Source organism: Papio anubis, chromosome 10 (genome assembly GCF_008728515.1).
Source record: "Papio anubis isolate 15944 chromosome 10, Panubis1.0, whole genome shotgun sequence".
Classification (NCBI taxonomy): Eukaryota; Metazoa; Chordata; class Mammalia; order Primates; family Cercopithecidae; genus Papio; species Papio anubis.
In genome coordinates this window covers 19,609,320-19,624,779 of record NC_044985.1, presented here as the reverse complement: position 1 = coordinate 19,624,779, position 15,460 = coordinate 19,609,320, and the positions used below count along the sequence as shown (strand labels likewise).

The 15,460-nt window shown below is 36.4% G+C and overlaps 1 protein-coding gene and 1 non-coding gene across 5 annotated transcripts in view; both read right to left on the bottom strand.

The window, feature by feature from the left end:
• The window catches only part of RAB3GAP1 (RAB3 GTPase activating protein catalytic subunit 1), a 110,269-nt gene that overhangs the window by 27,322 nt on the left and 67,487 nt on the right, over positions 1–15,460 (bottom strand). For all 4 annotated transcript variants that reach the window (XR_002516045.2, XM_003909180.4, XM_003909179.5 and 1 more), the window contains 8 exons: positions 13,512–13,580; positions 13,105–13,178; positions 10,476–10,568; positions 9,841–10,010; positions 7,607–7,696; positions 6,566–6,738; positions 5,288–5,342; positions 4,670–5,041 (listed from right to left, as the gene is read on the bottom strand). Coding sequence is in view for 3 of the 4 variants with exons in the window: in XM_003909180.4 (XP_003909229.2) it covers positions 4,670–5,041; positions 5,288–5,342; positions 6,566–6,738; positions 7,607–7,696; positions 9,841–10,010; positions 10,476–10,568; positions 13,105–13,178; positions 13,512–13,580 (1,096 nt within the window). In the remaining variant the exon portion in view is untranslated. The remainder of the gene's footprint in view (positions 1–4,669; positions 5,042–5,287; positions 5,343–6,565; positions 6,739–7,606; positions 7,697–9,840; positions 10,011–10,475; positions 10,569–13,104; positions 13,179–13,511; positions 13,581–15,460) is intronic.
• LOC116269309 lies at positions 3,839–3,966 on the bottom strand. Its single transcript, XR_004176788.1, has one exon. It is a non-coding gene; the product is annotated as a small nucleolar RNA SNORA40 (small nucleolar RNA).

Genomic DNA, 15,460 nt, shown 5'->3' with positions numbered 1-15,460 from the left:
TCTGTGTAACTATACTATGAGAAGCTTTTTGGAAGCTTAAGCCTCTTTTCTTCCAAACTTCATCCCATGTGCCTTTTCTCTTTGCTGATTTTCCTGCAATAAATTTTAGCCATGAGCACGATTACAGGCTAAGTTCTATGAGTCTTCCTAGAAAATCACTAAACCTGGGAATGGTCTTGAGAACCCACCAAATTGGGAGGATTATGTAGAATAACTACACTACTATAAATTGTTGGTGAGAAGGTTAACTAGTTCAACCACTTTGGGAGACTATTTAGATACATCTACTAAAGCCAAAACATATTTGCACCATATAGTCCAACAACTCTACTCTTAGGAATATATCGAAAAGAAAATGAGTGCCTGTGTCTACCAAAAGAAACAAGAATGTTCACAGCAGCTTTATTCATATTAGCCCAAAGTGAAAACAACCCAAATACCCACCAACAGGTGAATGGATAAACAAATTGTGACAAATTCATAGAATAGAGTACTACGAAGTAATAACACATACACAAACACTGAAGCCTGCAACAAGGATGAATCTCAAAAACGGTAGTTAAATAAAAAAGCTCAATGGTATATAATGTATGATTATACAATGAAAGAGTATACAATGTATGATCACATTTATATACAAAAGAGTAAGCAAAGTATGCCATTTAAAAGGTTCAAAAACTGGCAAAACTAACCTATGGTGATTAAAAGTTAGAGAAAGAGTTGCTGGAGGGGAATACTGGACTTCACTATCCAATGCATCTGGCTATTTAATTTAAATAAATTAAAATTAAAAATTTAATTCCTTAGAAACATTAGCCACATTTCAAGCACTCAATAGTTACATTTGGATAATGGCTATTGTATTGAATGGGAAAGACAGAGAATGTAGAGCATTTCCATCTTCACAGAAGGTTTTATTTATCAGCACTGTTCTAGGATGATAGGAATTTTCTATATCTTGATCTGGGAAGTAGTTACATGCATGTATCAATATGAAAAAACTCACCAAGCAGTATACTAAAGATTTGTGCGCTTTTTATTTTCTTATTTTTATTTTTTGAGACAGGGTCTTGCTCTGCTGCCCAGGCTGGAGTGCAATGGTGCAATCATAGCTCACTGCAATCCCTGCCTCCCGGACCCAAGCCATCCTCCCACCTGAGCCTCCCGAGTAGCTGGGATTACAGCCATACACCACCACGCTCAGCTAATTTCTGTATTTTTTGTAGAGATGGGGTTTTGTCATGTTCCTCAGTCTGGTCTTTAACTTTTGAGCTTAAGAAATCTGCCCATCTTGGCCTCCCAAAATGCTGGGATTACAGGCGTGAGCTACCATGCCCAGCCAAGATGTGTACACTTTATTATATTAAGTTATAACTCAAAAATTAAGTAAATACATGAACGTATGTTTTTAAAATGACCAGCAGAAAACACATACAATACATATAACTGTAGATTCACATCTAAAATATGAAGAATTCATATAAATCAGTAAGAACAGGAGAGCAACCTAAAAGAAAAATCATAGGTGATTCACAGGAAAGGATGGCTAACATATTAAAAGATGCTCAGGTTCATGAAAATTCAGAAAAATACAATCTAAAACAGTGAGAGACTATTTTTGACCATCATGTTAGCAAAAATTTATATGGTTGGTAATACCAATTGTTTATAAGAAATTGAGGCTGAGCATAGTGGCTCATGCCTATAATCCCAGCACTTTGGGAAACCGAAACAGAGGATCGCTTGAGGTCAGGAGTTTAGGACCAGCCTGGGCAACATAGCAAGACTCCATCTTTACAAAAATTTTAAAAGTGAAAAACTCAGCCTGGCATGATGGTGAGCACTTAATAGTCCCAGCTACTTGGCAGGCTGATGTAGGAGGATCACTGGAGCCCAGCCACTGCATTCCAGCCTAGGCAACAGAATGAGATCCTGTCTCAAAAAAAAAAAAAAAAAAAATCCATAAAACCATGTATTAATATGTACACGCATATATGTATTATACATCAATGCATTGAAACAGGTATAAGAAATATAACCCAAACCAATAATACTTGTTAGTTACTAGTTACTTCAAGGAATGTGAGTCAAAATTAGTGGATGGTGGCTTTCACTTTTTTTTTTTCTTTTTTTTGGGACAGGGTCTTGCTCTGTTGCCTAGGCTGACACAATCACAGTTCACTGCAGCCTCAACCTCCTAAGCTCAACTGATGCTTCCACCTCAGCCTCCCAAGTAGCTGCAACTACAGGTGCATGCTACCCCACCGGGCTAATTTTTTTTTTTTTTTTTTTTGGTAGACACAGGGTTTCGCCATGTTGCCCAGGCTGGTCTTGAACTCCTGGGCTCAAGCAATCCGCTCCCACCTCGGTCTCCCAAAGTGTCGGGATTACAGGCACTGAGCCACTATACCCAGCCTCTTTCATTTTTACTAGATTACAATTTTCACAATAAAATGTTTTCAGGCCAAGCGCAGTGGCTCATGTCTATAATCCTAGCACTTTGGGAGGTTGAGGCAGGCAGATGGCTTGAGTTCAGGAATTTAAGAACAGCCTGAACAACAGGGTGAAACCTCACCTCTACAAAAACCACAAAAAATTAGCCAGGCATGATGGCATGCACCTGTAGTTCCAGCTACTTGAGAAGCTGTGGTGGGAGGATCGCTTGAGCCCAGGAGGTCAAGGCTGCAGTAAGGCATGGTCATGCCACTGCACTCCCCACCTGGGCGACAAAGAGAGACTCTGAGTCAAAAAAACAAAACAAAACAAAACAAAACAAAACCCATAAAAACAACTATTGCTGCTGCTGTTTTTGAGTTATTGCTGTTCTACATCCTAATGGTGTATATGGCGTCAAACTATATTTTTGAGCAGATAAAAGCTAATCATATAATTGAAGGATATTTACTTCTGTTCTCTCTACATATTTTTGGATTTTCTTTTTCTTTTTTCAAATCAATAAATTTTTATTCAAGGAATTCCATGTCGTGATTTCTTCCACTGTCCATCAAGGTCACTTTAGATCCTCTAAAGAGCTGGAGTCAAAAGATTTATCTTCAAGTTAGCCTTTCTAATGAAACTGAGGCTTATTTTAATCCAGTTGTCCTGTTAGCCCATAATTCTTTTATTTTGGCCTCTGTCGTCTCCTTTTAATATGGATATACTGAAAAAGACTTCAAAATTCACCAAGAGTCTTTGGGATCTAATTTCTTCAACCAATTTACTTTAGGGTCCTTTTTACTGTAGGTGATGGATCTGCCTGGTTCTCAATTTGACACCCTAAGCGATCATACTCAAGAATAGTACGGATGTGTGGAATACGCCAATACCTTTAACTCCAGACATCATGTTCTCAAGATAAAAGCCTTTAAAACAAAAAGCCATCATATGTATCAAGTCAACATGAAATTGGAATGCAAAATCAATACTGCTGAGGATTCCCCTCATATCCCATGCTGTTTAACTATCTCTTCGACAGTCCTAGAATCAATTTTTTTTTTTTAGTAAGAGACAGGGTCTATCTTTGTTACCCAGGCTGGAGTACAGTGGTGCCATCAAAGCTCAGTGCAGCCTCTAACTTCTGGGCTCAATCCTCCTGCCTCAGCCTCCTCTTTCTGAGTAGCTGCAACTACAGACACATGACCCAATACTCAGCTAATTTTTAAATTTTTGTGGAGATGAGGTGTTTGTTACTTTCTTGCACAAGCTGGTCTTGAACTCCTAGCTTCAAGAAATACTCCCACCTTGCTATGGGGATTGCAGGCTTGAGCCACTGTGCCTGGCCTGGGACCAACCCTTATGGCTATCAGTACTCCCATCAGTTAATTGTGTCAGGTATCATAATATCCCTTCTTATATGTATCAAAACTCATACTGAACAATGAGTTCTGGGTTGCAAAAGAGGATTTATTTTTTGCACCTATTTATAAGTCTTTGTCCACAAGTTAAACAAAAACATACATAAGTGCAGTTGGATTTTCTTTTTTAAACATCTGAGCATTCACCACTCAGTTTAACAAATAATAAACCACCTTATATATGATGAGGTGATCTACTTAAACTTCAAAACATTTCTCAATTACAGAAATGGCAAACCTAAAAACCCCAAAAGTTTACTTAGATTTCTTTAATCTTTAAACACAGACTTTGTTCAAGCTTTTAAAAATCCTTGATTAAATCAAGACCACATTTATCTATGTCATTGGGAAATCTTTACCTTTAGTTTCTTTAAACATAGTCTATATGTTTATTTTTAGACATAAACTTTTTTTTTTCTTCTGAGACCAAGTCTCGCTCTGTTGCCCAGGCTGGAGTGCAGTGGCGCGATCTTGGCTCACTGCAACCTCCGACTGCTGGCTTCAAATGATTCTCCTGCCTCAGCCTCCCCAGTAGCTGGAAATACAGGTGTGCACCACTGCGCCCAGCTAATTTTTGTACTTTTAGTAGAGACGGGGTTTCACCATGTTGGCCAGACTTGTCTTGAACTCCTGACCTCAGGTGATCTGCCCACTGCGGCCTCCCTAAGTGCTAGGATTACAGGCGTAAGCCACCGCACCTGGCCTAAACATAGACTTTTTAGAGAATTTTCCTTACCCCAAGCACTATCTTCTACTAGGATGAAGTTATATAAACCATAAAATAAATTAAAATGGAAAGAACTAGTGCATCCTACCTGGGTTACTGGAATGTAGAGAGGTTCTCCGTTATGCAGCAGTGTAAGTTTCCCATGCTGATAGAGCCGTCCTTCCGGCCTTAAATTTGCCATCTCCTTAGGTCCTCCTTTCTTGCCACTCTCTTGTCCATTTCCTTTAAGTTCTTCAGTATCACTTAGGCATTCAAAAAATTCTTCTTCGCTGTCACTCCAGGAATCCCAAGATTTTCCTACCTCTCCCTTGTCCTTATCTGTTTCTTTTAGATCATCTGGCCCCAAATGGTCTCCTGCTTTTCCAGCATCCCCTGGATATATATTAGTGACATTATCTGAAGCACTTGTCTTTTTCCCCTCATCACGTGCCTTCTTTCTTTCAATACAACAATTTAACATCTTAAGAAAAGAGAAATAACATTTATAGTTGAATTAGTTACAGAAAAATAAAAATCTACCTACTGCTTGAATATTTAATTTTCACTCTCCACTTCTCAGGACATTGTGAACTGCAGTGACTACTGACTATAGATAACCTACAGCAGCACCATGAGAACATCATGTAACCCATTATCACATTTAGTATTAGAATAATCTCTGATTAAATCAAGACCACATTTATCTATGTCATTGAGAAATCTTTACCTGTAGTTTCTGATGCAGTAAACAACACCTCAGATCTGGGGGTCCACTTGCTAATCTATCAAATAAAGTAAGGAGAAAAGACAGCTTAGTTTTAGTAAAATTGCTTCAGATATGATTATTTTCTATACTACCATAATTTTTAGCTATATTGATAAGAAATCAAAACTAGATTTCCACACGTAAGTGAATTCCAGAGGGGGAGCACATAGAATTAAAAGATGAAAATTTATTTTATACTCCTAGTCCACAAATCACCAACAGCAAATATAACAGATACTTCAAAACATAACAGCAAATTAGTGATAGTTTTCAGGCCAATAAAAACTCAAAATGAGAAAAAGTCCCTGAACCCCCTTCTAGGAAGTACTAGCACACAGTATTTCACACCATACAAAATAAATCAGTTTGTGTATTCAGTACTAAATTCTTACAGTGGATTCTCACTGTAAAAACCACGATCTCCACCTGTATTTCAATAGGACCTCAGACTGTCTCTAGTTCTAGGTTCCTCTAGACCACTAGGTTCCCAGCAATCAGCCAGAGGCACTCTCTCACATTCAACATGCTTCTGGGTCTGTAAAACGTTCCAGAGCAAACTGTCTAGAACCAAGAGAGAATCCAGCTAAGCAGAGATTGGAAAATGATATAAAGGTTTTTGGATCAGTAATCATTTTATATTGCTCATAATCATGATTCTCCTATCTTAGCATGGGTAGATGAGCACTAAACTATGCAATATCAACCTATGTGCTAATGAAAATGTTCTGTTTGATTAAGTAAAATGTCAATTACAAAATACAGGTTTATTACAAAAGACTTTGAAAATACATAAAAGTATAAAGAACAAAATAAAAATATAATTTCACACTGGAAAAAACTGATAGCATTTCATGTTATTTATAATCTTTTTCCTGTACAAATATAGCAACATAATTAAAAGCACTTTGTATATGTATTAGTATATTATACTTTATTAGAAACAATATGAACATCTGTTATTAAAGATTCTTGGGGAAAAAATTGTAATCAATCTGTAATTTTCTATTATAGAGATACAGTACAATTTATTTATTCTTTTATGTTTGATATTTAGGTTTTGCCTTTTTTTCTATTATATTAATAAATTTGCTGCAGTGAACACCTCTAACATAAATCATGTCTAAGCGTCTTGCCACTTTCTTAGGGCAGATTTCCTAGAAGAGGGAAAAATAGGTCAAAAGTCAAATGTCTGCTAACAAACAAAATCCTATCTAAACAACTGAAAATTGAAATTATTACCCTGGAATTAGAAAGTTGTTTTCCCATCGGAAACGCATTTCAAGAACAAATTCCTGCCAGAGGTGTGCCACTCCTTTCAACCCTCCATGGTAAAAATTGATCATACAGAGACACAAAGCCAATTTGTATGTTAAACTGTCAGATGGTGCAGACTTGAACTGATTGTAGAGATTCTAAATTTAACGAAACAGAAACAAAGCAAACTTGTTACCAAAATATTTTACACATATAATTGAAGAGTTCATAGGGAGAGATTTTAGTTCTAAAATTAACCTATCCCACCTAAACTAGGCATTATCAAATGTCTAATACACTACTGCATAAACTATTCTTAGGCAGTCCCACATTTTCAAGATTTCTACTAAGATTAAAAACATAAAGCTATAGTTTAATGAAGCTAAAGTTGTAGCTTTCAATTTCTTCTGTGGAATCTCTAGGAAATATTCCAAATTTCATGTGTTGTTTTAAAAATCTTTTAATTACAAAATGAGCATGTCTAAACAAACAAATATCATAACTGTCTAAACTGAAAATGTAAAAAGCCTTTGCTTTTTTCTCACCTCATGAAATCTACTTTTCAACAATAACTGTAAAGTTTGACATATATCTACTCTTGTCATTTAAATTCTTCCACTTCTTAATTTTTCAAAGACTAAACAAAGAGACCATGAAAATTTACCTAATTTTACACATTTTACTTCATTAAAGAGTTTTCCATTTACTAACTAGTTTTAAAATATAGAAAAGAATCTGTTGAAAAACATAAATTTAATGATTTCACCAAAACTCTACAATGAGAGAAATCCTACAGCTGTGTAGAGTATATTCATGCTATTTTTTCATTGTTTCCAGAAAAATTCTTGCTACTCAAAATGTGTATCTGTGCTAGTTATCTAGGTGGAAACCATGATCTCCCATCCAAAATTCCCAAGGTGATTTTTAAAATAAAAAGATATTAAGCTATTAAACTAGAAATATATAGAACCTCTAGAAATTCAGTGCATTTAAAACATTTTAATATTGAACCCCAAATCAACTTACATAGTCTTCACTCTCTGATGGAGGACAATTATTATCTGTTGAAGTAGTTACATCTAATGGTTTCTCAGAAACAGCATCAGGGAATAAGAACTTGAAGGAAAGGAAAAAAACAATCGTGTTTTAGACCACATTTCCTATTTTGTTGACTTTTATAACTCATATAGACATTATTTAACTTTTTAATGGTTTTGCTGCTCTAACAATAGAAATGTTCCAGTTGTAATGGCCAGTTTGTTCTACAATCTCAATTTTTTTCTATTTTTCCTTGAAAATACACAAGGTTTCAGTGACTAGCCAATTTTAGAAATTAGAATTTTTTTCTTAAAAGTAATCACTTGATTCTGTAAGCTGAATGGTGCAAAAGCAAAATCTCATCACTGTGACTTCATGCTCATCCAAGGCCATTACATTTTTTTAGAGTTACTACTATTTAAAAAACAAAACCATAAAAGACAATTTAAAAACACCCATGTACTCATGAGGATCTGAAGAGTTATATCATCCACAGGCTTTCATATATAGACTACTAAGAGATGATATTCAAAACCCACAATTTTATTTTATGATACCCCTGGAAAGTAAGAAGCAGTCTAAACCTATAATAACCGACGTACCTTTTCCATGTGGTTTCTGTTTATATGTACGCGTAGGAGTGGTCAAAACAATCCAGTGTACATGACAACTAAGCTACATGATTTGAATAACATTCTTTAAGAATACAGTCTTAAAAAGGAGGCTCTCTACAGAAATTTATTTATAGTCCTTTTACCACTGTTCTTCTCAATTGTTTTGTGGTATTGCTGATTAGTAATTCCTCTCACTATGTATACTTTGCCACATATTATAGAACATGTCCAACACTTTTAAAAATTAGATGACCTACTATGTGCCAAGTGCCAGTACCAGGCACAATTACCAGCATTGTCCTATTCTCATACAACTGTTTGAGCTAAGTATCACTGCCCACATCTTACGACGTACAAGCTAAAAAGTTGGCTGAGAGTTTTGTTCAGACAAATGGTAGATAAGATTAACATTAAGTTTCCAAGTACAGTTTTCTTTTCAACACTTTTCTTGAAGGTTTTTCCCAATGCACAAATTTCCAGGAATATGATTTTAACCACAATTACAGTAAAAATAGCTATCATTTATCAAAGGCCCATATATGCCAGGCAGTGTCACAGAAGATCCTGTAATCCTCACAGCAATCTTGCAAGGCTTTGTTAGCCAGATTTTATAGATGAGGAAACTGAAGTGACTTATTCAAAGTCACGCAGTAAGTCATGCAGACATTAAACCATGGTGTGGATGCCCCCAGGCTGGGGCCATTCCATCCTGTTATACCTAGGAGCCACCTTAGCCCTCTACTTATCTCCCTCTCATTCTCACTAAAAGCTTTCTCTCAACTACTGTCAAAGCAACCTTTCAAAAATGTAATTCTGGGGCCAGGTGCAGTGGCTCACGCCTGTAATTCCAGCAGTTTGGGAGGCCGAGGCGGGCGGATTATGAGGTCAGGAGATCAAGACCATCCTGGCTAACACGGTGAAACCCCATCTCTACTAAAAAAATACAAAAAATTAGCCAGGCGTGGTGGCACGCAACTGTAGTTCCAGCTACTAGGGAGGCTGAGGCAGGAAAATCGCTTGAACCCAGGAGGTGGAGGTTGCAGTGAGCCGAGACGCGCAACTGCACTCCAGTCTGGGTGACAGAGCGAGACTTCATCTCAAAAAAAAAAAGAAAAAAAAATTCTAATCATTTTGATCTTCTACTTAAACTGCAAGATAAAAGCCAGTGCTTCAGCATGGCAGGTTATCTACTACTTCTCCAGCCTCAACCCTGGTCACGCTCTGGGAAGCACCCTACAAAATGTCAACTGTTCAGCATGCTCTCAAACCTCTGCTATTCCTCTGCTTCTAAAGCCTTCTTTTCATCAAGATTCAGCTCAAATGTCCCTCTTCATGAAGCCTTCCCTGATTCCCACTGCCAGACAGGGACAAATGCACCTCTGCTGTGCTCTCTCACAGCCCCCTTGCCAGATTTCTCACGTGCAACATGGTATCATAAGTACTATTTACTTTCCTTCTCACCACTAAACTAGTAGGAATTTTCTATATGTGGTAACTGTTTCACTCATTTTATATTCCAAAGTCACTGTCTACCACATAGAAGGAGCTGAATATATAATGAATAAATGATTCTGCAGATAGACCTATAAAGACAGAACATTTAATTACCAGGAGAATAGTATTGAGGACATCATTATTTAGCGGTGACTCCTCTACACCTCTGTGTTTTCGGATTTTCTTCTTTGCAGTGTGTACCATATTTGAAACTGATAATTTATGAATTGGAACTGATGCCGGCTCTGTCAATTTTGACAAAGCATGAGTTATATCAGCAGTTTCTAAAAAAAGAACAGAAATAAATATAAATTATATTGCCAACCTTAGCAGGTGAAAGTGATGAACAAATTGATGATTGTATAGAATATTTTACTCATTCTTTTTACTAGTGTTACATGGTCTTGGAATTATAAAATATTAATATACACATTCAGCTTTATGTGCAAGCATGAGTGACAATGGTGTCACACAAATTATTTCTCCCTAGGAGACTTCAAAATTTAACCTCTAAAACTCTACTTTTCAAAATATTTTACATTTTTGGTGGAAAGAACTTATTAAATGCCCTTAATGTCTTAACAAGCACTGGGTATAGCCTGGAAAGGAACTGTAGCTGTCTAGTCCATCAAAACTTGATTCTCCAACTTAATTCAAAATGAGAAAATAGATGAAAAGTTGCTGAAAAATGTGCCAAGGAAAAAGAGGAAGACATCTGAAGGTAATGTTAAAAAAAAAATGTAGGTTACCTTTGCCTTCTTCCTCAAATGCGGATCGTCCAAGAATCTCATCAGTTGACTCCTTTCGACGGCAAATTTTAAAAAATTCAGTGACAAAATCACCTATGTAGGAAAAAAGTTATCATTTTTGACACTTAAGTGAAAAAACAAAATCAGTCCTATAAATTAAAGTATGTTTTCCACAAAAGCTATTAACTAAGATATGGTAGAAAGTAAAACCATTCAGTTTTTCCATTGAAAAAGGCAAGAATTAATCCTATATCAAAGGTAGCCTTGTTCTTTTCTTTCTCTCCATGTCCCAGGATATTTAAAAAGCTTTTCCTTAGAATTCCTTCTAGAAGGAAAGAAAAAAATAATTGTACCTAATAGTACTTACTATATGCCTCAATGAGACCCAGCATCCATCTGTCATTAAGTTACATAAGTAACAAGAACTTACTCCAGGTATGTAGTAATCTTTCCCCAACTGCTACACTACTAGAATCTAAATCCATTAATAAATAAAATTAAGAAGAAACACTAAAGATATGTTTCTAGAGGATTAGGAAATCATGTAGGATAAATATATTTCAGTTTCTGCTACATATTAATGGTATTCTTTCTGTCATTATTATTATTTTTGAGACAGAGTCCTACTCAGTCGCCCACGCTGGAGTGCAGTGGCACAATCATGGCTCACTGCAGCCTTGACCTCCCAGGCTCAGGTGATCCTCCCACCTCAGCCTCCTGGGTAGGCTGGGACTGCAGGTGTGCATCACCATGCCCAGCTAATTTTTGTATTTTTTGTAGAGACGAGGTTTTGCCATGTTGCCAACGCTGGACTCAAACTCCTGGGCTCAAGCAATCCGCCTGCCTCAGCCTCTCAAAGTGCCGGGATTATAGGCATGAGCCATTGCACCCAGCTGTCTGTCATTATTATAAAAAGAGGTAAAGTGATTTGAATCTTCTAAAGAGCAACAATGTTTACACAAATAAATGAATGCTTGACAAATACTATCAGTACTAAGATACATCAAGTACATCTAAATTTTATAATTCACCAACTAATTCTGAATTAACCCATAACTTTTTGGGGGCTTCCTCAGAAAGGTAGGAAAAGTCTATAATCTAGTCATACAAAATATTATAAGAAGTAAGGTAAGATCATGGAACATTAAACTAAAATGAGAATACTTTCAATTCTAAGATCCTCAGCAAATATCACAGAGTCACAAAATGAGGAATAATAATGTTACTAAGAAGCAACTTAGTACGTAAACATAATATGTAGTAATTCAATGATTAAACAACAGAAAGCATTTACTGTTCATTTACTATAACAAAGGCACTGTTAAATGTGATATATATACATGCACACAGGTACATAATCTCATTTGATCCTCCCAATAACCCTATGAAGTAAGTACTAATGTTATCTCTATTTTACTTATGAGGACTCTGGGGCTTAAAAAGATTAAGAAACTTGACCAATGTGGTCAATCTAGGATTTGAACTGAGGTCTGTCCAACTGTAAAACTCTTGACATTGACTCTACACTGTTGCCCTAAAACCCCAGACAAATTCGCCAATGGTGGACTTATACATTATACATCTTTGTTTTCGCTATTATACAGTTAGCACAAATGGCAACTACTAATCAGCATTTGACAAATAGCATATGAATGATAAAGAGCCCAAGAAAACAATGCTTTAGAGAAATGCATCATTACTGTCATAATAAATATTTGGTAACTCCATCAGTTAAATGGTAATATATCAAGTGATAGGGAGTTAAGGTAGCATAGATGAACATTAAAAAAAGGAGAAAATATTATGTGTACTAAATATAAGGAGGAAAAAGATGACAAGGCACATTGAGGAGATGGGTTCAAAAGACTTCATGAAAGAGATACACCTAAAAAAAGAGAAGGGGACGAATCCCAGACATAAGATACAATAATAGTATCTGAATAGCAATTAATATTTTTCAAAGTACTTCCATTTATGTTATTTCACTTGATCCCTCAAATAACCTTGTGAGGTGTATAAGATTATTCACATTTCTTTTCCCATATCAGAAATAGGCTGCAGATGTGACACAACTCTACAGAAGGGCTCTAATGTGCACTATCAAAAACAGTGCTCTTCGGGCTGGGCGTGGTGGCTCACTCCTGTAATGCCAGCATCTTGGGAGGCCGAGGCGGGTGGATCACGAGGTCAGGAGATCAAAACCATCCTGGCTAACATGGTGAAACCCCGTCTCTACTAAAAACACAAAAAATTAGCGGGCGTGGGGGTTGGCGCCTGTAATCCCAGCTACTCGGGAGGCTGAGCAGGAGAATGGCGTGAACCCGGGAGGCGGAGCTTGCAGTGAGCTGAGATGGCGCCACAGCACTCCAGCCTAAGTGACAGAGTGAGACTCCGTCTCAAAAACAAAACAAAAAAAAGAGCGTCAGAAAAATAAAGCTGAAATAATGAGAAAATAATGGAGAATTTGCTGGCACTATTCAAAAAAGGATTCACTGCTACTGGCAATGATTGTTTTCCTACATGGTGTTAACTGAGGAGGTGACAAAGTATAAGGAATGTATGCAGTGTTTCTGATTTGGAAGTTAAGCAGATCAGTGGTATTTCAGGAATGGAGCATAATATACCTTACCTAGCAAACACTGAGGATTCTCAGCTTTTCGAACTCTAACAGACCAATGCGGAGCTTGAATAGGATCCAAATCACTAAAACGCAAACCAATAAACATAAGATCCTAATTATGACAATCTGCAAGATTCATGAACTTATTAAAATGCAGTCTAATGAAAACATAGAAGGACAAGCAATCCATTTAGCCTCCCTTAAACTTACTCTTATCCAGATACATAGAGCCATTTGGATAAGTTTTTAAAAAATAACATCATAAGAAATCAAAGTCCTTAGACAATAAAACACAAAAGGGAACACTAAAATCAAAAGAAAACAATAAAAAATGCACATAAAAATTACTAGCAATTTGAGAGTTATTCTACTGAAGTTTTTTAATCTCATTGTATTACTACTCTTAACATACTTACGAATAAACATCATTATCCACAATGATCCCTTCAGTCAGATGAGGCCATGTAGTAGCTAAATGGAGTTCACTAAAGTAAAACATAAAATACAACCAAAAGCTTTAATACTGACTCAGCAATTATATTTAATACTTCTAGAAAACTATTCCAAGAAAACAAAAGTATGTTACAGTGGCATTATTTATAATACAACAAACTGGAAACAACTTATTTAGCAAATGGTAGCACATCCTTATGAAGTTAATGTTTTGCAAACATTAATCTCATTATACATAATAGTCAAAAAGCATAAATAACCCACCAACTAATGAATGGATAAACAAAATGTGGCATATCCATACAATGGTATATTTACAGTCATAAAAAGCACAGAAGTACCTTAATTCCCCCTTATCCACAGCCTCACTTTCTGCAGTTTTAGTTACCCTAAATCAACTGCAGTCTGAAAATATTAAGTGAAAAATTCCAGAAAAAAAATCCATAAATTTAAAATTGCATGTTGTTCTGAGTAGCATGGTGAAATCTTCTGCCATCCCACCGCAGTAGGTGAATCATCCCTTTGTCCAGTGTATCTACACTGTCTATGCTATCTGCCCTGTTATTCACTTACTAACTGTCTTGGTGATCAGAGAGATCACAAGAAGAATGTGCATGGTACAATGAGATATACTGAGAGAGATAGATCACATTCACATAACTTTTATTAAGGTATATTGTTATAGCTGTTCTATGTTATTATTAGTTATTATTGTCAATCTCTTACTGTGCCTAATTTATATTTATTTTATGTATTTATTTATTTTGTATTACTACATCACCTGGAAATCTTACTGTGCCAAATTTATAAATTAAATTTTACTACTTATATGTATGCATAGGAAAAAACAATGTATTTAGTGTGTGGTACTGTCCATGGTTTCAGTCATCCACCGGGGATCTTGCAACATACCAGCTGTGGATAAGGGGTGACTACTGTACTGATTCATGCTACAAGATGGACAAACCTTGAAAACATGCTAATTAAAAGAAGTGAGACACAAAGAAAGCCACATGTCGTATGATTCCATTTATACAAAATGTCCAGAATAGGTAAATTCAAAGAGACAGAAAGTATATCAGTGTTTGTTTGCCTAGAGTCAGAGGGCTGAGAAGACTAGGGGGAAATGATGGCTAAGAGGTGAAGAATTTCTTTTTAAGGTTATGAAAATGTTCTGGAATTAGATGATTATGATGGTTGCACAGCTCTGTAAATATTAAAAACCATTGAATTGTACACTTTTAAATAGCGAATTTTATGGCAGGTAAATTATATCTCAAGTTTCAAAAATGTTATAGATCAGGAGTTGGCAAACATTTTCTATAAAGAGCCAGAGAGTAAGTATCTTAGGCTTTGTGAACCATGTACAGTCTGTTTTATTTTTTTTCTTTTATAACCTTTAAAAATGTGAACACCATCCTGACTTCACTGACCATACAAAAACAGGCTAATGGCCAGATCTGGCCCAAAGGACACAGTTTGCTGAATTACAGATGAATATTAAATCTCAGAAAGTTTTCATGTAAAATTATAAAATAAAGAAAGCAAATGTAGGTCTTTCTTTCTTTTTTTGAGACGGAGTCTTGCTCTGTTGCCCAGGTTGGAGTGCAGTGGTGTGATCTTAGCTCACTGCAACCTCTGCCTGCCAGGTTCAAGTGATTCTTGTGCCTCAACCTCTTGAGTAGCTGGGATTACAGGTGTGCGCAACCACACCTATTTAATTTTTATATTCTTTCATAGAGACGGGGTTTCGCCACGTTGGTCAGGCTGGTCTTTAATACCTGACCTCAGGAGTCGCCCACTGCAGCCTCCCAAAGTGCTAGGATTACAGGCATGAGCCTGTGCCTGGCCCAGGTGTACATCTTTCTTTATTTCCAGTACTACATTCATCCCAGCAGGCTATAGCATCATA